This window comes from Anomaloglossus baeobatrachus, chromosome 2, assembly GCF_048569485.1.
Source record: "Anomaloglossus baeobatrachus isolate aAnoBae1 chromosome 2, aAnoBae1.hap1, whole genome shotgun sequence".
NCBI lineage: Eukaryota > Metazoa > Chordata > Amphibia > Anura > Aromobatidae > Anomaloglossus > Anomaloglossus baeobatrachus.
Window position 1 is genome coordinate 684776321 of NC_134354.1, and position 24611 is coordinate 684800931.

At 49.8% G+C, this 24611-nt stretch overlaps 1 protein-coding gene across 2 annotated transcripts in view; it reads left to right on the forward strand.

The window, feature by feature from the left end:
* CBX5 (chromobox 5) overlaps positions 1 to 24611 on the forward strand; it is a 51013-nt gene that overhangs the window by 12261 nt on the left and 14141 nt on the right. For both annotated transcript variants that reach the window (XM_075337186.1, XM_075337185.1), the window contains exon 2: positions 11015 to 11071. In XM_075337186.1, coding sequence (XP_075193301.1) covers positions 11047 to 11071 — 25 coding nt within the window. In that variant the 5' untranslated portion in view covers positions 11015 to 11046. The remainder of the gene's footprint in view (positions 1 to 11014; positions 11072 to 24611) is intronic.

The following is a 24611-nucleotide window of genomic DNA, read 5'->3' on the forward strand; positions in this document are numbered from 1 at the left end:
CATGCAGTTATTCTGCGCTGCAAAGCGCAGCGTAACTGCATGAATTTACGCAACGTGCGCACATAGCCTGAGCTAAAATCCAGCATCAAGCTGCGGAGAGGTGAGTGAGACCTCTGCACATTCATTAGCATGTTAGAACACCCACAGGGACATACTAACATGCTAATAGGAGCGACTAGCCAGGGAAGCAACACTCATTAGCATACAATAGAAGATCTTTACAAATCCCTTTATCTATGCTAGTGTGTACAGGGACGGTTAAGGTCCAGTCACACTAAGCAACTTACCAGCGATCCCAACAACGATAGGGATCGCTGGTAAGTTGCTAGGAGGTTGCTGGTGAGATGTCACACTGCGACGCTCCAGCGATCCCACCAGCAACCTGACCTGGCAGGGATCGCTGGAGTGTCGCTACACAAGTTGCTGGTGAGCTCACCAGCAACCAGTGACCAGCCCCCAGCGCAGCGTGGAAGATGCTGCGCTTGGTAACTAAGGTAAATATCGGGTAACCAACCCGATATTTACCTTGGTTACCACCGCACGGAGCTACACGTGCAGAGAGCAGGGAGCAGCGCACACTGAGTGCTGGCTCCTTGCTCTCCTAGTTACAGCACACATCGGGTTAATTAACCCGATGTGTGCTGCAGCTAAATGTGCACAGAGCAGGGAGCAGCGCACAATGCTTAGCGCTGGCTCCTTGCTCTCCTAGTTACAGCACACATTGGGTTAATTAACCCGATGTGTCCTGCAGCTACATGTGCACAGAGCAGGAGCCGGCACTGATAGTGAGAGCGGAGGAGGCTGGTATCGAAGGTAAATATTGGGTAACCAAGGACAGGGCTTCTTGGTTACCCGATGTTTACATTGGTTACCAGCCTCCGCAGAAGCCGGCTCCTGCTGCCTGCACATTTAGTTGTTGCTGTCTCGCTGTCACACACAGCGATCTGTGCTTCACAGCGGGACAGCAACAACTAAAAAATGGCCCAGGACATTCAGCAACAACCAACGACCTCACAGCAGGGGCCAGGTTGTTGATGGATGTCACACACAGCGACATCGCTAGCAACGTCACAAAAGTTGTTCGTTAGCAGCGATGTTGCTAGCGATGTTGCTTAGTGTGACGTGGCCTTTAGGCAGGGATTAGCAATATACACCCAGACCTGCTCATGGATCTGGCTGCATATTTCTGTTCGTAATGTAGTAAAGTGAGACCATGTTATAGAAGGTCTGAAAAGTGCTGTATGTGCTGGTAATTCACATCCTCAGAAGTTATCGCCTATCCTCACAGGTGGTAATAACCTACCGATTGCTGCGGATCTGAAGAGCGGGCTCTATTTCTGGCAGTCCTCTAGGCCATGAATGTTGCGCTTTCTGTATAAAGTCCTTTTTTTTTTTTTTTACCTCTAATTATTCGTGGCCAAATGCTGTAAAAAAAAAAAAAAACAAAACACAAAAAACCCCAGGAAAATGGCACCAATATGCTGGTGGCTGAAAAGGCACCTGCACGTATTTGCCTATGGCTGTACAGTTTCGCATTAGAACAAGGATTATCTACATAATCCTGCTGCCGTTGGCCACAAAGGGAGGTCTCACAGCTGGAGATCCCAACCAAAGAGGCCTGAGATCACTGGCCATGCTGCAGACATAGGGAGAATCTAGACGTTAGATGCATATTTGAGTTCATTCAAGCATACATTTTTCTTGTTTCATGTTCTCTTAGTAGATTGCACCTTTTTACTCAAATATCCCCATTTACCATTTGCTAATGTAACATAATAGAATACGTCTGTCATTGTAGTCCCATATGGAGGCTGCTAGCTATAGCAATACAGTATGTTTAGTACAAGTGAAAATAGATCCTTATTTTTAAATGGTCTCCTCCTGAGTCCATATTCCTTTTACCCTGATGATAGGCTGGTTGTTGGACATCAGTAGCTGGACCACCCACTATTTGCAATCATCTAGACCCACCATTCTTTTCACCAGCAGTGTTACATTATATTATGCCATCTATTGAGGTCAACGTGCATTGAACTAATGCATGAACCAGAGCAAGGACCTCCATACTACAAATTGTAGGTTCACAGAGCTGAGACCCTATCGATTAACAACATAGACAATATCCTTTTAAAAGCTGCTGGGATTTTTGTGGATATTTAGTTAAGCAGAAACATATCCAAGAGGGCGAGCGGGCCGGCTAGTTGGTCAGAAAGCCATACGATTCCAGACACCTTCTCCAGAGGTTTAAACCTGCAGCACCAAAAAGATCCAGGGGTATATTCTATCTCATCTGGTTTGTACAAAAGTTAGAACAGGGAAGTTCTTATACCCCTCAGCACCTATTTTTTTTTTTTTATGGAAAAAGTGGGGGCTTCAGGCTGGAACCACACAAGCCCTACTGCGAGTGCATCGCATGACACTCAGCTCTCGCTCTGCTGGAGTGTGTGCAGTGTCATGCCACTGTGATCCGATCCTGCGATCTCAGCACAGCCACAGAGGACAGGTGGGCACTGCGGAGGAGAGGAAGGGACTAATCTGCCTATCTCTTCCATTATCAGCTGATGCGATTATCGCACTGCACTCCGCTGTAATGCGAGTGCAATGTGATGTTTTTCTTGCACCCTTAGACTTGTATGGGTGCAAGAGAAAACGTATTGGATTCCACCCGCAGCATGCTGCAATTGTTTTCTCAGTCCGATTAGGGTTGAGGAAAAAATCGCTCATGGGAGCTGCCCCATAGATAGAGTAACATTAGTCCGAGTGGAATGATGGTTTTTTTGTGTTTTAAATCGGAAATCAAGTTGGTTTAAAATATAGTGTTAATATTACACAAGCTGATTTAGATTTGCTTTTCTGGTGCATGGAAAAGTAAAGATGCATGAAATTTGAAGTCGCTTTTGCTTGAGATGCATGAAATACTGAACTAACTGGTTCAGCCGGGATCGGTCTTGTCCAAAACACAGGAGCGTTTCCTCTGCAGAGTGCTCCTGTCTTCTCTATGGGAGAGCTGCTGCCTGACATGTCAGTGCCTTATCTCTTACAAAAACCTGATCAGCAGTGTGAATATTTTCCACCAACGTTAAGGCTGCTTTACACGCTGCGACATCACTAGTGATCTCGTTAGCGATGTGACACGCCAGATCGCAGATGCGATCTGCTGAGATCGCACATAGGTCGGTTTTGTAGCGCCGGTCACATGTGCGATCTCGGCAGATGGCATCTGCGATCTGGCGTGTCACATCGCTAACGAGATCACTAGCGATGTCGCAGCGTGTAAAGCACCCTTTAGTCTAAGTGTAAGTTAACAAAGAAACAGACCAACTTTTTTTTGTTTCCTTTCCTTTAGGTGTCATTCCAGTTGCCTCGTTTTTTTTTTTGTTTTTTTTTCCTCCCGACTTCAGAGCTGTGCTCAATTCCAAGCCACTTAAAAATATTCGAAGGTTACATGTTTTTATTGAAGATAAGCCTTACGATTTGCATCTGGTTTCGCAGCTCGGCATAGATTTAAATGATGAAGTCTTATCTGCAAATCTGATCATAAGACCTGGTCTGACTCTCAGATCTCACTCAAATCTATGATCGTAAAGCACCACTCCAGCTGAGTTTTGTTTTTCATCACTGGGGTGGTGCTTTAAATCTAAGGGTATGTGCCCACGATCAGGGTTCAGTGAGCTGCGGTCTCCTGCTTGTGTTCTCCCTACAGAGGATGCATGCAATTCCGCAGCAAACAATTGACATGCTGCTGTCTGGAAAGACGCTCCGCAAGTCAGTGTTTGCTGCGGAAATAACAAGCACAGTGGGCACGGGATTTCTAGAAATCCATCCACTATGCTTGTACTGTGCAACGCAGCGTTTTGGATGCAGCTGACGTATGCTGCGTCCAAACTGCTGCATGTACTGATCGTGGGCACGCATCCTAAGGCCCCATACCCTCATTCCCCCCCAAAACCCACCCCGTTTTCTACTCCTCTTCTGGCACCTTCACGTTTTATCAGCGTCTCTTCGGTGCCATGGTGCCATCTTGTGACTGTAACTTCTGACTGGCGAGAAGTCAAATGTTATGTCAAAAGCTCTCAATGCAAGTCTATGAGAGCCAGATCGAGGCTCTCATAGACTTGTACTGATTTGTAACCTCCATCGTGCTTCATGAAACACTGGAGTAAGGCCTCTTTCACACATCGTTTTTTTTTTTTTTTTTGCATCAGTCACAATCTGTTTTGTGACTGATGTGACAGATACATCGCAGATTGTGGTAAAACTGATGCGACGGATCCTGTAAAAAAAACAAAACAAAACTGATCCGTCGTACCATTTTTTTTTTTCCTGACCAGCAGTGATTTTACAACACTTCTGGGCATGTTCGGTTATAAAAAAGCGGAATCATTTGACTGATAACGACGGATCCTGCGCCCATAGGCTTCCATTACAACAAACGATGGATGGCAACGGATCAGTCACGGTTATTTTTTTTTTTTCTGATGCACACAAAAAACGTTACATTTGTGGCGGATCCGTCAGATGACTGATTTAACGTGATGCCATACATCGCTAATACAAGTCAATAATAAAAAAAACTGTTCCAGCACTGGATCAGTTTTTTTCACATTTCCATGGATTGTGACTGATGGCAAAAAACGGATGTGTGAAAGAAGCCTAACCGGCAGATCACAAATCACCGGAGACCGACTGGAGCAGCAGAGATAGAAGATTATGTCACTGAGAGGGGGCAGGAGACTAAAGCCCCCAACACACGCTTCAATATATCTCACAATCCGTCGTTGGGGTCAAGTTGTAAGTGACGCACATCCGGCATCGTTTGTGAGGTATCTGCGTGTGACAGCTACGTGCGATCAGGATTGAACACAAAACCGTTGATCGCAAACACATCGTATCTTTGTCTAGAATTGAGCGTTTTGTTGTATGAACCTAGTCAATTGTAACGTGTGACATCCCTCATACGATTTTGATGTCTGAGGCTATGTGCACAGGTGTGCGCTCTGCACCGCAGCTTAAAAAAGGTCCGCTTCAGAGCGCAGCTGAAAAGCTGCGTTCTGAAGCGCCTCACAATGTCTGTCATTCAGTAATCTCTGTCAGTCGGTCACTATCTCTGTCCCTCTCTCTCTGTCCATGTCAGTCTATCCCCCTCTCTCATACTCACCGATCCTTGATCTCCGGCGCGGCGCTGCACGGCATTCACACTGCTCCGGCGGCTTTTACTGTTTTGAAAAAGCCGGCCGCCCATTAAACAATCTCCTATTCCCTGCTTTCCCCGCCCACCGGCGCCTATGATTGGTTACAGAGAGACACGCCCCCACGCTGAGTGACAGGTGTCACACTGCACCCAATCACAGCAGCCGGTGGGCGTGTCTATACTGTGCAGTGAAATAAATAATTAAATAATTAAAAAAAACGGCGTGCGGTACCCCCCCAATTTTAAAACCAGCCAGATAAAGCCATACGGCTGAAGGCTGGTATTCTCAGGATGGGGAGCTCCACGTTATGGGGAGCCCCCCAGCCTAACAATATCAGCCAGCAGCCGCCCAGAATTGCCGCATACATTATATGCGACAGTTATGGGACTGTACCCGGCTCTTCCCGATTTGCCCTGGTGCGTTGGCAAATCGGGGTAATAAGGAGTTATTGGCAGCCCATAGCTGCCAATAAGTCCTAGATTAAACATGTCAGGCGTCTGAGACACCCTCCATGATTAATCTGTAAATTACAGTAAATAAACACACACATGCTCGAAAAAATCCTTTATTAGAAATAAAAAACACAAACATATACCCTGGTTAACCACTTTAATAAGCCCAAAAAAGCCCTCCATGTCCGGCGTAATCCAGGATGATCCAGTGTCGCTTCCAGCACTGCTGCATTGAGGTGCCTGGAGCTGCAGAAGACACCGCCGCTCCTGTCACCTACACACAGCAACTGAAGACAGCCGCGCGATCGGCTGAGCTGTCACTGAGGTTACCCGCTGTCACTGGATGCAGCGGTGGCCGCGGGTAACCTCAGTGACAGCTCAGCTGATCGCGCGGCTGTCTTCAGTTGCTGTGTGGAGGTGACAGGAGCGGCGGTGTCTTCTGCAGATCCGGTCACCTCCATGCAGCAGCGCTGGAAGCGACGCTGGATCATCCTGGATTACGCCGGACATGGAGGGCTTTTTTGGGCTTATTAAAGTGGTTAACCAGGGTATATGTTTGTGTTTTTTATTTCTAATAAAGGATTTTTTCGGGTGTGTGTGTTTATTTACTGTAATTTACAGATTAATCATGAAGGGTGTCTCATAGACGCCTGACATGTTTAACCTAGGACTTATTGGCAGCTATGGGCTGCCAATAACTCCTTATTACCCCGATTTGCCAACGCACCAGGGCAAATCGGGAAGAGCCAGGTACAGTCCCAGAACTGTCGCATATAATGTATGCGGCAATTCTGGGCGGCTGTTGGCGGATATTGTTAGGCTGGGGGGCTCCCCATAACGTGGAGCTCCCCATCCTGAGAATACCAGCCTTCAGCCGTATGGCTTTATCTGGCTGGTTTTAAAATTGGGGGGGACCGCACGCCGTGTTTTTTTAATTATTTAATTATTTGTTTCACTACACAGTATAGACACGCCCACCGGCTGCTGTGATTGGGTGCAGTGTGACACCTGTCACTCAGCGTGGGGGCGTGTCTCACTGTAACCAATCATAGGCGCCGGTGGGCGGGGTAAGCAGGGAATACGAGATTGTTTAATGGGCGGCCGGCTTTTTCAAAATAGTAAAAGCCGCCGGAGCAGTGTGAATGCCGTGCAGCGCCGGGGATCAGTGAGTATATGAGAGAGGGCTGCTCAATTCAGTCACTCGGGGGATTAGCGGTCACCGGTGAGCCCTTCACTGGTGACCGCTAATCAGGACGCGACACAGACGGAGCCGCAGCATCACAATGAAGTCGGGTGAAGTTAACCCGAGTTCATTCTGACAGTGCGGCTCTGTCTGTGTCTGCTGTCATCTGCCATTCAGCTCTGCTACATGGCTGTCTGTGTCTGCTGTTAGCGGCCATGTAGCAGAGCTGAATGGCAGATGACATAGTAAAAACGCATCCCTACACATTACTCACGCTTGGCAAGTCAATAAATAAAAAAAAAAAAGGTGCCCAATGCATACGTCACAGAACACATGATCTAAAGTATCGCACACAAAATTGATCAATTTAAGGGTATGTGCGCACTAGGCGTTTTTTTCACGCTGCGTTTTTATGTGCGTTTTTGTCTAAAAAACGCACCCGCGGCTAAAAAAACGCGGCAAAAACGCATGCGTTTTTGCCGCGATTTGGTGCGTTTTTTGCTGCGTTTTTGCTCACTGCGTTTTTAATCAGTGCACAATGCCATTAAAGATTGTTGATGAAAAAAAAAAAAAAAAAGGTCTGATGTCATTTCCTTATTCAAAATGTTCATTGTATGCAGGAGAGCAGACAGCAGCTGCAGAACTACAAGTCTCAGCATCCTCCATTCACTAGTGTATGCAGGAGAGCAGACAGCAGCTGCAGGACTACAAGGCTCAGCATCCTCCATTCACTAGTGTATGCAGGAGAGCAGACAGCAGCTGCAGAACTACAAGTCTCAGCATCCTCCATTCACTAGTGTATGCAGGAGAGCAGGCAGCAGCTGCAGAACTACAAGGCTCAGCAGCCTCCATCCAGGACTGTATGCAGTTTTTTGCCCAAAAAGAAAAAAAAAATGACATGGGCTTCGCCATATTTTTGTATGCTAGCCGGGTACAGCAGGCAGGTACGGGCTGCCCCCAACCCCCAGCTGCCTATTTGTACCCGGCTGGGAACCAAAAATATAGAGAAGCCCTTTTTTTTTAATTATTTCATGAAATAATTTAAAAAAAAAAATGACGTGGGCTTCGCCTAATTTTTGAGTCCAGCCGGGTACAACTAGGCAGCTGGGGATTGGAATCCACAGTGCAGGGTGCCCATGCTTTCTGGGCACCCCCACTGCGATTTGCAGTCCGCAGCCACCCCAGAAAATGGCGCTTTCATAGAAGCGCCATCTTCTGGCGCTGTATCCAACTCTTCTAGCTGCCCTGATGCCGGGTGGCTAGCTAGGTAATAATGGAGTTAGGGCTAGCTGTATATTATCAGCTAGCCCTAAGCCCGAAATTCATGGTGTCACGCCAATATTAGACATGGCCACCATGAATTTCTAGTAATGATAAAAAAAAAACACAACACACAGAAAAATATTTTTATTAGAAATAAAACACAACACAATTAGTGACTCCATCTTTATTGAAATAAACCCCCCTCCGCAGTAATCCTGGGTCAGGGTCCCGCGCCGTCCAATACGGATCCAATATCATCTGATCGGTTTGCTGGAAGGCAAAGCGATCAGATGATGTGTCAGGTTAAACTACGTGACATGACACATCAGCTGATTGTATAAAAGCCGGTTATACAATCAGCAGATGCATCAGTAGAAAAAAAAAAAAAATAATACTCACTTATGTGCTGTGCTGATTACCGGCAGCTCCTGGAGCGATCGATTGGACAGGAGTCTGATCCCGTCCGATCGCTGCAGCAGCTGCCGGTAATCAGCTGATGAAGTCCCCTGACGGCAGGATCAGCTGATAGCCGGCCGGCGCGAAAAAGCCGGCGAGACTACGATCAGCTGATGCGTCAGGTGACTGCATCAGGTGATCCATCGCCAGGTCCTGCAAGCAAGGTCCTGCCGGCCGGGGAGACTGCACACAGCCAGAGCGGCGGGACCGGGAGGAGATGGGAGCGGGCATGGCACCGGGACCCTGCGGACAGGTGAGTATATATGACATTTTTTTATTTTTCTACTGTTCACTTTGGTTTTCGCCGCTGCCTCCACCTCCCACCCAGACATGGCGCCGCACGGAGCTGACATGCACAGGACGGGAGGTGGACGCAGCGGTGACGGTACCGGGAGGATTCACGCTTCTGTGTTTACCAACAGAAGGAATCCTCTTCCTGTACACGTCACTGTAGTGCCCACCCCTTGCGTGTATAGCTGCGTTTTTAGTCATAGAAACGCGGCTATATGCGTTTTTCATTGCGTTTTTAACATCTCATTGAATTCAATGAGTGAAAAACGCAGTGAAAAACGCAGAAATAATTGACATGCTGCGTTTTTGTGGTCACCACAAAAACGCAGCTAAAAAAAAAACGCTGTGTGGGGACAGCACTTATGAAAACCCATTGACATTGCTGGGGAAGCAATGTCACTGCGTTTTCAGCACAAAAACGCCGCTAAAAACGCGGCAAAAACGCCTAGTGCGCACAAGGCCTAACATAGACTACTAACGCACGTGTGACAGCAAATGAACGACCTACGTGCAATCTCATAAGATCCCGTATGCAACCTGGGCGTGTCACATCGCAAATGCGATTGTACAACTAATTGCAACGTGTAAAGCAGGCTTTACATTTAAAGCGCAATCAAAGAAATGCTGCGGTGATGCTTTAATGCTTCTGCGGGGCAGACAGAACTCGGGTGTGACACTCAGATCTGTGAATGAAGCCTACTGTGTGCCTTCAATGTTCCCCAAAATACCTGCAGACAAATCCCTGGGTTCGTGAAGGATTTGCAATGGCTTTGCCTTCTACTTTGTTAGCTGTGGGGTGTTCAGCGTGGGCATTGGGGCGCTTGCGGTAGGCAGTGGGGTGCTTGCCCTGGACTGTGGAGCACATCTGCAATTACATCTTGCAAATTACACACAACGTGGCCAGCATGTCGTCTCCGTGTCTGTATGTGAGGTGATGGCCGTCCAGCTGGTGTATTGTACAGAACGTGGGCTGTGTCGCTATATATCAGAAGTATTGTAATGTCTTGTTGCGGGCTCGTCTGTGGTCGCTCCTGTCTGTGCTGGACTCTCCGTCGTTTCATCCCTTCTGTGCTCACACATCCACATTTACCAGCTCTGACACTTGCCTGCATATAATTCACTTTCTATTTGTGTTTTATTCAGTCAGGATTTTTCTTATTAAAGTGCAGTTTTTACTGATGAATGTGTCGCTGTACTTACCTGTGATTACTGGGCTGGTCGTACATTCAATGTATTGTAATGTATGTGTATAAACTGGGGCTGTAGCTTGGGGTTGCTTTAACTGCTTTATTTAGGCATTGCATTGTGAGCGTCTCCTGGTGTGCGGCCTATACGGCGTCCCCGCTCCATGTAGTGGATCTGTATTCACTCTGTGGTGCCTCCTTACATGACACAGCTGTGCCCATGAGGCCTAAGGGGTACTTTGCACGTTGCGTCATCGCTACTGCGTTATCGTCGGGGTCAAATCAAAAGTAACGCACATCCGGCGCCGGTAACGGCGTCCCAATGTGTAAAGCCTAGATGCGCTGATAAACGATTGCAAAAGCGCCGTAAATCGGTGATCTGTGTAGCGTCGGTCATTTTCATAATGTCGCACCAATAGGAGATACGATGTTCTTCGTTCCTGCGGCAGCACACATCGCTGTGTGTGAAGCCGCAGGAGCGAGGAACATCTCCTTACCTGCCTCCACTGGCAATGTGGAAGAAGGAGGTGGGCGGGATGTTTAGGACCCACTCTTCTCCGCCCCTCCGCTTCTATTGGCCGCCTGCCGTGTGATGTCGCTGTAACGCCGCACGACCCGCCCCCTTAGGAAGGAGGCGGGTTGCCGGCCAGAGCAACGTTGCAGGGCAGGTAAATGCGTGTGAAGCTGTTGTAGCGATAATGTTCTCTATGGCAGCTTCACAAGATATCTTATGTGCGACGGGGGCGGGGACTATCGCGCTCGGCATCGCTATCATCGGCTTGCAATGTCGCAACGTGCAAAGTACCCCTAAGGGCAAGCACTTTGATAATACCGGAGTTGTCAGTCCAGTAGATTTTCCACCAATAACGTTGCATTGAAATGCAATTCCCACATATAATGGTTAAAAAGGCCCCAGTACAAAGCCTCACTAAATATGATATTGTGCACATGTGTGTATATATGTCACATGTTTTTCTTTCTTTTCCAACTTAGTTTTCCGGCTCATCCCAGATCAGACGTACATAATGGACGCCACTGAGACTCCTACAGGTACTACACGCTGGCTGCAGATTTTAGGCAATGCTTTATGAAATAATTGTTTGTTTCCCAGATGAACACCATGGGAAAGATACAGGGATCTACAACTTTGTATATAATAATTTTTTTGCCTCCTTTTTTAGAAAAATTAGTTATAGGGGATTGTTTGGGACTGATCTATTGATGACCTATCCATAACATAGTTGATCAGTCTGAGATTAAGGGGGGGTCTGACAGCTGCCCCCCTCCGATCAGCTGATACACGTGATGAGGAGATGAGGCGCAGTGCCTGCAGCGAGCACACCATGGTCGGGGCTGCAGTTCACACTGCACGTGGCTTCCAGCGAGGCGATGTCAGATCAGTGGGGGGTTCAGACTCCCACCTACCTCATGGTCATAACCTATCCTATGGAAAGGCAATTAGTATGTTAGTCTTGCACAACCCTTTTAACCAAAGCTTTATATGTCCTTGCTCACACTGTAGTGTATACTAGAATATCTGACAATCTCCGCAGCTTCTCATCACCCCACCGCCGACTACAGAGCAAGTGTGCAGTTGTACAGACATTTAATGTTGGGGATGAATAGCTATTTTCAAGCCCACCTTTATCACAATAATGGCTAGTGGCCACAGAAGCCATCAAGGAGCTTGTCATGGCAATGGATGTCTCCATGATTCTCACTCTACGCTTTTCCCTAATGGTATTAGTAGGAAATCGTCTGTCTGCTGCAGTAATGGAGTCACTACTGTCTAATGGGGTGACAGCAAAGTTGCTGACTTCTCTCCATTACAAATGGACGTGACACAAGGAACAGAGGTTACATAGGTTGAAAGAAGACCTAGGTCCATCTACTTCAACCTTCCTCCACCAATTCTACATTTTGTCCCCAAGTCACTTATAACAGACAATGTTGTGTGTAGTGAGGAAATCATTCAGCCCTTTTCTTCGGCGCTCCATTGGGAGACCCAGACGATTGGGTGTATAGCTACTGCCTCCGGAGGCCACACAAAGCATTACACTAAAAAGTGTAAGGCCCCTCCCCTTCTGGCTATACACCCCCCGTGGGATCACGGGCTTGCTCAGTTTTCAAGCTTTGTGCGAAGGAGGTCAGACATCCACGCATAGCTCCACTGTTTTTAGTCAGCAGCAGCTGCTGACTATGTTGGATGGAAGAAAAGTGGGCCCATATGGGGCCCCCAGCATGCTCCCTTCTCACCCCACTTTTGTCGGGTGTTTGTTAAGGTTGAGGTACCCATTGCGGGTACGGAGGCTGGAGCCCACATGCTGTTTTCCTTCCCCATCCCCCCTCAGGGCTCTGGGTGAAGTGGGATCTTACAGGTCTCCAGGCACTGAGACCGGGCTCCATCCACAGACCCAGAGAACCTGCTGGATATGGAGCTGAGTATCGTCAGGGACAGGGTTGCTGGGAGTGCTAGTGCGCCGGGGACGACAGCGCGGAGCGCTCGTGCTATTATTCACGGCAGCTTTGCTGTGTGAATTTATGTATTGGGAACTGCCGCGCCGGGCCGCTGCTGGGTGTTTTTACACTGTGGCGCGGCTGGGACTTGTGGTGCGCCGGGGACTCCGCGCTGGCCGTGCACATAGGACGGCCGCGCTTATTACTCGAGTCCCCGGCTTTGCGGCCTAGTTTTCGTTTCGTTCCCGCCCCCAGCCCTGCCAGTCAGGGGAGAGGCGGGACGCTGTACAGAAAGTCAGCGCCGAGGGCTGGAGTCTGCTTTGCATTCTCCAGCCCCCTTCACTGGACACAGTGGGACGCCGGTTTCCCGCTCTTGCCTGGGGCACGCCCACGGCCCGCCCCTCGTCACACGAGCTGGAGAAGGACGCCGGCAGCCATTCCTGCAGTCCGAGCTGGAGAACGGAGACAAGCTCTGGGCAACCAGTCACAGGACTCTGGCGACCACACACCCGCCTATAGGCGGGCGGTAAGCAGCACCTGAAGTGCTGACCCCACTAAATACCGTTGTGTCCATTTGTATTTTATGCTTACACTGCACTGTAGGTCGCTATTTTTGGCTATATGCCCTCTTAGATGGCGAGACAACAGCAGCAAAAAAAGCAAGGGTGCTAAGGCACAGGCTTTCTATGCTGCTTGTATTGCATGTGCTGAAGTGTTCATTTGTACTTATGCTTGTATGCTATACATTGCACTGTACGGTCGCTATTCTTGGCTGTATTCTCCTAGAATGGCTAGACTACAGCAGCAAAAAAGCAAAGGTGCTAAGGCACAGTTTTTCTAGGCTGCTTGTATTGCATGTGCTGAAGTGTTCATTTGTACTTATGCTTGTATGCTATACATTGCACTGTACGGTCGCTATTCTTGGCGATATTCTCCTAGATGGCTAGTCTACAGCAGCAAAAAAGCAAGGGTGCCAAGGCACAGGCTTTCTAAGCTGCTCATATTGCATGTGCTGAAGTGCTCATTTGTCCTTTATGCTTGTATGCTATACTTTGCACTGTACGGTCGCTATTCTCGGCTATATGCTCCTAGATGGCTAGACTACAGCAGCAAAAAAGCAACACAGGCTTTCTATGCTGCGTTTACTGCATGTGATACTGTTCCACCGGCAGGTTCCACTGACCCCCGTTGTGTGCAATGCTCCCCTGTAGCACTTGGTCAGCCGGGGTCTCTACTAGAGGTGGCCAAAGGAACCACCTGTGAACCCTGTCCATGGACAGGGACGGTGTTGCAGTTTCGGCTGATAGATTGTCATGGGATAGTGACTTGCAGTCCAGACAGGCCATGGGCAATCTTGATCATTGCTCCCTGGCCACCCTCATTTGGAACAAAATCAGTGCTCCGGGGGGGTCCCAGGCATTCCAGGGTGAAGGCTCTGACACGGACGACAGTCCCAGACAGCCTAAGCGAGCTCGCTGGGAGCGGCACTCGGCCTCATCACTAGTCAGGGTCACAGCAGAGGACTCTCTGTATGATGAGGCAGACGTAGCTGATCGGGACTTTGATCCTGACACCGCTCTCAATCCGGATACACCGGATGGTGACGCCATGGTGAATGATCTTATAGCGTCCAGCAATGGCATGTTGGATATCTCTCCCCCAGCTCCTTCAGTGGAGGAGTCAGCTTCCCAGCAGGAGAAATCCCATTTCAGTATCTCAAGCGTACATTGAGTACTTTTCTGGCCACGCTGACTTCAGAGAAGCAGTTCAGAATCACCACGCTTACCAGATAAGCGTTTCTCCAAATGTATTGAGGATACATGTTATCCCTTTCCCCCTGACGTGGTCAGGCGCTGGACCCAGGGTCCAAAGGTGGATCCCCCAATCTCCAGGCTTGCGGCTAGATCCATAGTTGCAGTGGAGATGGGACTTCACTTAAAGATGCCATTGACAGACAGATGGACCTCTGGTTGAAATCTGTCTATGAAGCTATCGGCGTGTCGGTTGCTCCGGCATTCGCAGCCGTATGGGCACTCTAAGCTATGTCAGCTGGTCTTGCGCAGCTGGTCTTGAGCACAGGTACATCTGTGCCGCAGGTAGCGTCCTTATCCTCGCAATGTCTGCATTGCGACTTACCCTATTAATGCTGTCCGAGAGAGACAGTCGAGGTTTCGGTCCTTCCCGGGCTCGGGCAGGTCCAAATTGTCCTAGTCCAAAAGGGCTCAAAAGGCTCAGAGGGGCTCAGATTCCAGGCGGGCTCAATCACGCCCAAGGAAGGCAGCCAGAGGAACCGCTTCCAAGGCGGTCGCCTCATGACTTTAAGCTCTCTCTCTCCGCATCCGCGGTTGGTGGCAGACTCTCTCGCCTTGGCGACATTTAGCTGCCACAGGTCACAGACCGGTGGGTGAGAGACATTGTGTCTCACGTGTACAGGATAGAGTTCTGTTCTCGGCCTCCGGCTCGATTCTTCAGAACTTCCCCACCTACCCACCGAGCCGATGCTCTTCTGCAGGCAGAAGGAGTGGTAATTCCTGTTCCTCTTCAGGAACAAGACACGGTTTTTCCTCCAATCTGATTGTGGGGGACCTAAAACTGCTCAACAAGCACGTGAAGGCCAGGCGTTTCCGGATGGCATCCCTCCGCTCCGTCATTGCCTCAATGTCTCAAGGAGATTTCCTAGCATCAATAGACATCAGGATGCTTATCTCCACGTGCCGATTGCTCCAGAGCACCAACGTTTGCTACGTTTCGTTATTGAAGACGAGCATCTTCAGTTCGTAACCCTGCCCTTCGGTCTGGCGACAGCCCTACGGGTTTTCACCAAGTTCAGGGCAGCAGTGGGAGCAGTCCTGCACTCTCAGGGTCACTCGGTGATCCTTCCTTGGACGGTCGACTTGTCAAGGCACCCTCTCAAGAGGCATGCCAACACAGCCTGAGCGTAGCGCTGGAGACTCTCCAGAGTTTCGGGTGGATCATCAACTTCTCAAGGTTAAATCTGACACCAACCCAATCGCTGACATATCTGGGCATGGAGTGTCACGCTCCCTCAGCGATAGTGAAGCTTCCGCTGGACAAACAGCGTTCACTACAGACGGGGGTGCAGTCTCTCCTTCACGGCCAGTCACACCCCTTAACACGCCTCATGCAGAGGCAGTCACTTTCGCGCAGTTTCATCTGCGTCCACTCCAATGTGGCATTCTTTGCCAATGGGATGGGAAGTCGACGTACCTAGAAGGAACGTCCCCCTTCTCAGACGGTCAAGGACTCTCTTCAGAGGAGTCCATCCTTCAAATCAATGTGCTGGAAATCTGGGCAGTGTATCTTGCCCTGCAAGCCTTCCAGCCGTGCCTGGAAAGCACACACATCCGAATTCAGTCGGACAACTCCACAGCGGTGGCATACATCTACCACCAAGGCGGAACACGCAGTCGGCAAGCCTCCCAGGAAGTCCGGCGGAGTCTGATGGGGGTGGAAGACAGAGCATCCACCATATCCGCAGTTCACATCCCGGGCGCAGAAAACTGGGAAGCAGACTTCCTCAGTTGCCAGGGTATGGACGCAGGGGAAGGGTATCTTCACCCGGACGGTTTTCAGGAAATCTGTCAACGCTGGGGGATGCTGAACGTCGACCTAATAGCGTCTCGGCACAACAACAAGGTTCCGATTTTCATGGCGCGGTATCACGATCAAAGAGCTCTGGCGGCAGACGCCTTAGTTCAGGTTTGGTCGCAGTTCCAGCTACCTATGTGTTTCCCCCTCTGACACTGCTGCCCAGAGGGCTACGCAACATCAGGTCCGTTTGCCGCCGCGCCATCCTCATCGCCACAGACTGGCCGAGGAGGTCGTAGTCCCCGGATCTGTGGCATCTCACGGTCTGCCAACCGTGGCCACTACCAGCCCGGCCAGACTTACTGTCCCAAGGGCCGTTTTTTCCATCTGAATTCTACGGCCCTGAACCTGACGGTATGGCCTTTCAGTCCTGAATCCTAGCGTCTTCAGGATTATCTCAGGACGTCATTGCCACCATGAGACAGACTAGAAAACCGACGTCTGCCAAGATCTACCACAGGATGTGGAGGATATTCTTCTCTTAATGCTCTGCTCAGGGAGTGTCTCCCTGCCCATTTGCATTCCCTACTTTTCCTTCCTTCCTGCAATCTGGTTTGGAAAAAGGTTGTCACTCGGCTCCCTTAAAGGACAAGTCTCAGCGCTATCTGTATTCTTCAGAAGCGCCTAGCACCACTTCCTCAGGTACACACGTTCCTGCAGGAGGTTTGTCACATTGTCCCTCTGTACAAACGGCCGTTGGACCCATGGGATCTGAACAGGGTACTAATTGCTCTCCAGAAGCCGCCCTTCGAGCCTCTGAGAGATGTTTCACTCTCTCGACTTTCCCAGAAAGAGGCCTTTCTGGTAGCGGTCACGTCTCTTAGGAGAGTGTCCGCGCTAGCAGCGCTGTCATCCAAAAGCTTCCTTCCTGGTGTTTCACCGAGGCAAGGCAGTGCTGCGCCCGATTCCGGAGTTCTCCCTAAGGTGGTATCCCCCTTTCATCTCAATCAGGATATCTCCTTACCTTCCTTTTGCCTCATCCATTTCATCGATATGAAATGGATTTGCATTTGTTGGATCTGGTGAGAGCACTCAGAATCTACATTTCCCGCACGGCGCCTTTGCGCCGCTCGGATGCACTCTCTGTGCTTGTCGCTAATCAGCGTAAAGAGTCGCAGGCTTCCAAATCCACCCTGGCTCGATGGATCAAGGAACCAATTCTTGAAGCCTACTGTTCTGCTGGGCTTCCGGTTCCATCAGGGCTGAAAGCCCATTCTACCAGAGCCGTGGGTGCGCCCTAGGCATTACGGCACCAGGCTACGGCTCAGCAGGTGTGCCAGGCAGCTACCTGGTCGAGTCTGCACACTTTCACCAAGCATTGTCAGGTGCATACCTACGCTTAGGCGGATGCCAGCTTAGGTAGAAGAGTCCTGCAGGCGGCGGTTGCCTCCTTGTAGGGAAGGGCTGTTTTACAGCTCTAACATGAGGTATTAATTTACCCACCCAGGGACTGCTTTTGGACGTCCCAATCGTCTGGGTCTCCCAATGGAGCGCCGAAGAAGAAGGGAATTTTGTTACTTACCGTAAATTCCTTTTCTTCTAGCTCCAATTGGGAGACCCAGCACCCGCCCTGTTTCCTTCGGGATTTTTGGTTGTTCGGGTACACATGTTGTTCATGTTGAACGGTTTTCAGTTCTCCGATGTTACTTCGGATTGAATTTGTTTAAACCAGTTATTGGCTTTCCTCCTTCTTGCTTTAGCACTAAAACTGAGCAAGCCCGTGATCCCACGGGGGGTGTATAGCCAGAAGGGGAGGGGCCTTACACTTTTTAGTGTAATGCTTTGTGTGGCCTCCGGAGGCAGTAGCTATACACCCAATCGTCTGGGTCTCCCAATTGGAGCTAGAAGAAAAGGAATTTACGGTAAGTAACAAAATTCCCTTCTTTTAAAAGCTGTTATAGTATCTGCCATTACTACCTCTTGTGGTACAGCATTCCACAGTCTGACCGCTCTAACTGTAAAGAACCCTTTCCTATTTAGCTGCCGGAATCGCTTTTCTTCCACTCGCAGTGAATGCCCCCTGGTCCTAAGTATTGTCTTTGGAAGGAATAAGTCATGTACCAGTTCTTTTATATTGACCACACATGTATTTATACATAGAAATAAGACCTCTGAGACGTCTTTTTTCTAAGCTAAACATATCTAACTTTTCCAACCTGTCATCATATGGGAGGCCGTCCATTCCTTGTAGTAGTCTAGTTGCCGCCTTTGGACTGACTCTAACTTCTGAATGTCCTTTTTAAAATGTGGAGCCCAAAACTAGATTCCATGTTTCAGATGTGGCCTTACAAGTGATTTATAGAGGGGTAACAATACGTTGGGATCACGCGTTCTAATCTCTCTTTTTATATACCCTAAAATCTTGTTTGCTTTAGCAGCTGCTGCCTGACATTGAGTGCTGCTGCTCAGCTTATTTGTAGCAAGAATACCCAAGTCCTTCTCCTGTTCTGTAGTCCCGAGTTTACTTCCATTTAATGTATACGCAGTTATAGGATTACTCCGTCCTAGGTGCATTACTTTACATTTATCAACATTAAATTTAATTTGCTAAGTGTCTGCCCATTCTGACATCTTATGCAGATCGTTTTGTATTATTGTACTATTAAGGTCAGTTTTTAATATCCTACATAGTTTGGTGTCATCAGCAAAGACTGACACTGTACTATCAATCCCATCCACAAGGTCATTAATAAAGAGATTCAAAAGAATCGGTCCTAGCACAGATCCCTGCGGCACCCCACTGCTGACTATGGCCCATTTAGAGAATGTTCCATTTATGACTACTCTGTTTCCTATCTTTTAGCCAATTACTTACCCAGTTGCATATAGTTTCCCCTAGTCCTTGCTTCTGGAGCTTTAGTATAAGGCTATGATGTGGTACAGTATTAAATGCCTTTGCAAAATCCAAATAAATCACATCAGCTGCATTATGAAAATGCAGATTTTCAAATGCAATGTGATTATGAAAAGTTTTATTTATTTTAAGCAATGGGACTTTAAATGTCTAAAGTGACTGCCCTCCAAACATTCCTTATACGAAGGTAAAGGACTATTTCACTATGTATAGTGACTGCTTATCCTAGCAATATGCAATCACTTTATAATAGAGGGACCGCCCTCTGAAGTCCCGGGAATAGTCTGCATCGGTGACATCCCTGCTCAGCCGCACTGCAGACTTGTGGTGGCCCTCTTATTTTAGGCATTAAAGGATTTGTGCAGGCTTGAGATCAATGTCTTGCAATCTTCTGAATCGTGATTGTGCCATGCGATTCCCCGGTATTGATGTGCAGGTTACTGGTCACATGACCATACATATGTAATTTGCATACTTGTGGCGGCTATACATGGTGACTTCGAGTCTAAGAAGCCGGAAGAGTAGTCCACGTGTGACTACATTCATGCCAATTCAGTCACCAGCAATATCAAGTAATTGTGAGATTAAGAAACCTGGACCAGCGCTTTCAGTTCCCTCTACAGTGCTATAGTACCGTATTTTTCGGACTATAAGATGCATCGGACCATAAGACGCACCTTGGTTTTAGAGGCGGAAAATAGGAAAATAAAATATTAAGCAAAATATGTGGTCATGACACTCTGTTATGGGGCGAGGATCTGCTGCTGACACTGTTATGGGGGTAATGTCCCCAAATTCTCTAAGATACCCCATCCTGGTAATGATCCTCCTGCCTTGTATATGATCCCCATCCTGCTATATGCCCCCACCCATCCTGCTATATGCCCCCACCCATCCTGCTATATGCCCCCACCCATCCTGCTATATGCCCCCACCCATCCTGCTATATGCCCCCACCCATCCTGCTATATGCCCCCACCCATCTTTCTATATGCCCCCACCCATCCTGCTATATGCCCCCACCCATCTTGCTATATGCCCCCACCCATCTTGCTATATGCCCCCACCCATCTTGCTATATGCCCCCACCCATCTTGCTATATGCCCCCACCCATCTTGCTATACGCCCCCCCAACCCATCCTGCTATACGCCCCCCCCACCCATCCTGCTATACATTCCCCCCCACCCATCCTGCTATACACCCCCCCACCCATCCTGCTATACACCCCCCCACCCATCCTGCTATACACCCCTTAGGGTATGTGCGCACAAGGCCTTAGGCTGCTTTCACACATCCGGTTTTTGCTGTGCGGCACAATCCGGCTCTTTCCAGAAAAAACGCAACAGTTTTTTTTTTTTTTTTTTTTGCCGCCGGTTGTTTTTTCTTTTTCGCTCCTAATTGGGAGACCCAGACAGTGGGTGTATAGCTACTGCCTCTGGAGGCCGCACAAAGAACTACACTTAAAAGTGTAAGGCCCCTCCCCTTCTGGCTATACACCCTCCCGTAGGAGTACGGATTCCTCAGTTTTAGCTTTGTGCGAAGGAGGTCAGACACGCACGCATAGCTCCATTGTTTTTAGTCAGCAGCAGCTGCTGACTATGTCGGATGGAAGAAAAGAGGGCCCATACAGGGCTCCCAGCATGCTCCCTTCTCACCCCACTGTATGTCGGAGGTGTTTGTAAGGTTGAGGTACCCATTGCGGGTACGGCGGCAGGAGCCCACATGCTGATTCCTTCCCCATCCCTTTTTACAGGGCTCTGGGTGAAGTGGGATTTACTGGTCTCCAGGCACTGAGACCGTGCTCCATCTACAGCCCCTGGAGAAGATGCTGGATGGAGCGGAGTACATCAGGGACATGGCCCTGCTTCCTCAAGGTACTCTGTGTCCCCGTGCATTTGGCGCTCACACCGCAGCATGCTGGGTGTTGTAGTGCGCCGGGGACATCAGCGCTGCGGCGCTTGTGCCATGGCCTCATTCAGCTTCGCTGAAGCAGGCACACTTCTGGGAATCGGTCGCGCCGGCCGCTGGGACTGCGGCGCGGCTGGCACTTGTGGTGCGCCGGGGACTTCAGCGCGGGCCGCGCTTTTACGGCGGCCGCGCTGATAACTCGAGTCCCCGGCTTTTGCGGCCTGCTTCCGTTCGTTCCCGCCCCCAGACCTGCCAGTCAGGAGAGGGGCGGGACGCTGGTCAGTGCATCAGCGCCGAGGGCTGGAGTCGTTTTTACATACTCCAGCCCTCACAATAGGCACAGAGGGGACACTGTTTCCCGCACTTTTGTTTAGGAACTCCCACGGACCGCCCCTCTCCACAGACGCCGGCAGCCATTCCTGCTGACACGCTGAGCTGCAGAGGGGAGCCGGGGAGACCCAGACAAGGAATTCTGCGCCTCTTACCCGCTATTCAGCGGGCGGTAAGCAGCCCTCAGGGCTCACCCCCTCTTGTGCCAGTAGTATTCTTAGTATTTTGTTTCTACAAATACTTTGTATTGCATAGCGCTGGTCGCCCTTTGGCTATAGACTCTCTCACATTGCAGAGAGCCAGCAGCATGTCGTCCGTAAAACGCAAGGGTGCCAAGGCACAGACATTATATGCTTCCTGCACCGCATGTGGGACTTTTCTACCGGCAGGCTCCACGGACCCCCATTGTGTGCAGTGCTCGGCCCCTGCGGCGCTTGCACAGTCGGGACCTCTGCTGGACGTGACCCAGGGTGTACCACCTGTGAATGCTGTCCAGGTGACAGGAACTGAGTTTGCAGCTTTTGCTGACAGAATGTCTCTCACTATGTCACAAATTCTTGACACATTGCGAGCTAGGCCTGTACTTCAGGCCACGGACACTGTGCAATCATTGCCCCCTGGTCCCCCTCAGCTGAATTACCTCCAAGCTCCGGGACGGGCACATACACCTCAGGGTGAAGACTCTGACTCGGACGATGGCCCCGGGCAGCCTAAGCGGGCTCGCTATGACGGGCCTTCACATTCATCTCAATGGTCAGGATCCCAGCGAGATGAATCTATGGGTGATGAGGCGGACGTAACTGATCAGGATTCTGATCCTGGGACCGCTCTCAATCTAGATACACCAGATGGTGACGCCATAGTTAATGATCTTATATTTAACATCAATAGGATGTTAAATTTTTCCCCACCAGCTCCTCTTGTAGAGGAGTCAGCTTCGCAGCACGAGAGAATCCATTTCAGATACCCTAAGCGTACATTAAGCACTTTTCTGGACCACGCTGACTTTAGAGACGCAATCCAGAAACCCCACGCTTATCCTGAAAGGCGTTTTTCTAAACGGCTTAAAGATACACGCTATCTTTTTCCCCCTGAGGTGGTCAAGGGTTGGACCCAGTGTCCAAAAGTGGATCCTCCAATTTCCAGGCTTGCAGCTAGATCCTTGGTTGCAGTTGAAGATGGAGCGGCACTTAAAGATGCCACTGACAGGCAGATAGAGCTCTGGCTGAAATCCATCTATGAAGCGATTGGAGCGTCGTTAGCGCCATCTTTTGCGGCCGTATGGGCACTCCAAGCTATCTCAGCCGGGCTTGCGCAAGTCGACTCAGTCACACGTGCATTTGCCCCGCAGGTAGCACCATTGACCTCGCAAATGGCGGCATTCGCGTCGTACGCGATTAATGCTGTTCTTGACGCTACAAGCCGCACGGCAGTGGCGTCAGCCAACTCCGTTGTTTTGCGTAGGGCCCTGTGGTTGAGACATTGGAAAGCAGATTCTCATTCCAAGAAGTGCTTAACCAATTTGCCTTTTTCTCGTGACCGATTGTTTGGAGAGCGTTTGGATGAAATCATCAAACACTCCAAGGGTAAGGACTCATCCTTACCGCAACACAGACAAAACAAACCCCAACAGAGGAAGGGTCAGTCTGGTTATCGGTCCTTTCGAGGACCGGGCAGGTCCCAATTCGCCTCGTCAAAAAAAGACTCAAAAAGACCAGAGACGCTCAGATTCTTGGAGGTCTCAGTCACGCCCAAAAAGGACAGCCGGAGGAACCGTTGCCAAGACGGCGTCCTCCTGACTTGCAGTCTCCGATTCCCACACCCGCGGTCGGTGGGAGGCTTTCCCACTTTGGCGACATTTGGCTGTCACGCGTCAAAGACCGTTGGGTGAGGGATATTCTGTCTCACGGGTACAGGATAGAGTTCAGTTCTCGTCCGCCAACTCGTTTCTTCAGAACTTCTCCACCACCAGACCGAGCCGATGCTCTGTTGCAGGCGGTGGCCGCTCTAAAGGCGGAAGGAGTGGTGACCTCCGTCCCTCTTCAGGAACAAGGTCACGGTTTTTACTCCAATCTGTTTGTGGTCCCAAAAAAGGACGGATCGTATCGACCCGTCCTGGATCTAAAGTTGCTCAACAGACACGTAAAAGTCAGGAGGTTCCGGATGGAATCCCTACGCTCCGTCATAGCCTCAATGTCTCAAGGAGATTTTCTAGCATCAATAGATATCAAAGATGCGTATCTCCACGTGCCGATTGCACCAGAGCATCAGCGTTTCCTACGCTTCGTCATACACGACGAACACCTGCAGTTCGTAGCGTTACCTTTCGGTCTGGCAACAGCCCCCCGGGTCTTCACCAAAGTCATGGCAGCAGTAGTAGCTGTTCTGCACTCGCAGGGTCACTCGGTCATCCCGTATCTAGACGACCTGCTTATAAAGGCACCCTCTCAAGAGGCATGCCAGCACAGTCTGAAGGTGGCACTAGACACTCTCCAGAGTTTCGGGTGGATTATCAACTTTCCAAAGTCTCATCTAACCCCGACCCAATCTCTGACTTATCTTGGCATGGAGTTTCATACTCTCTCAGCGATAGTGAAGCTTCCACTGGACAAGCAGTGCTCGCTACGGACTGGAGTGCAATCTCTCCTTCAGAGCCAGTCGCACTCACTGAGGCGCCTCATGCATTTCCTAGGAAGGGACGTGGACTCAGGAAGAGTCCACCCTGCAGATCAATGTTCTGGAAATCAGAGCAATCTATCTTGCCCTGCGAGCCTTCCAACAATGGCTGGAAGGCAAGCAGATTCGGATTCAGTCGGACAATTCCACGGCGGTGGCGTACATCAACCACCAAGGGGGAACACGCAGTCGCCAAGCTTTTCAAGAAGTCCAGCGGATTTTGACGTGGGTGGAAAGCAGAGCGTCCACCATATCCGCAGTTCACATCCCAGGCGTGGAAAACTGGGAAGCAGACTTTCTCAGTCGCCAGGGCATGGACGCAGGAGAATGGTCCCTTCACCCGGACGTGTTTCAGCAGATCTGTTGCCGCTGGGGGACGCCGGACGTCGATCTGATGGCGTCACGGCACAACAACAAGGTCCCAGTTTTCATGGCACGGTCTCACGATCACCGAGCACTGGCGGCAGACGCCTTGGTTCAGGATTGGTCGCAATTCCGACTCCCCTATGTGTTTCCACCTCTAGCATTGTTACCCAGAGTTCTCCGGAAAATCAGGTCCGACTGCCATCGAGCCATACTCGTCGCTCCAGATTGGCCAAGAAGGTCGTGGTACCCGGATCTGTGGCATCTCACGGTAGGCCAACCGTGGACACTACCAGACCGTCCAGATTTGCTGTCTCAAGGGCCGTTTTTCCATCTGAATTCTGCGGCCCTGAACCTGACTGTGTGGCCATTGAGTCCTGGATCCTAGCGG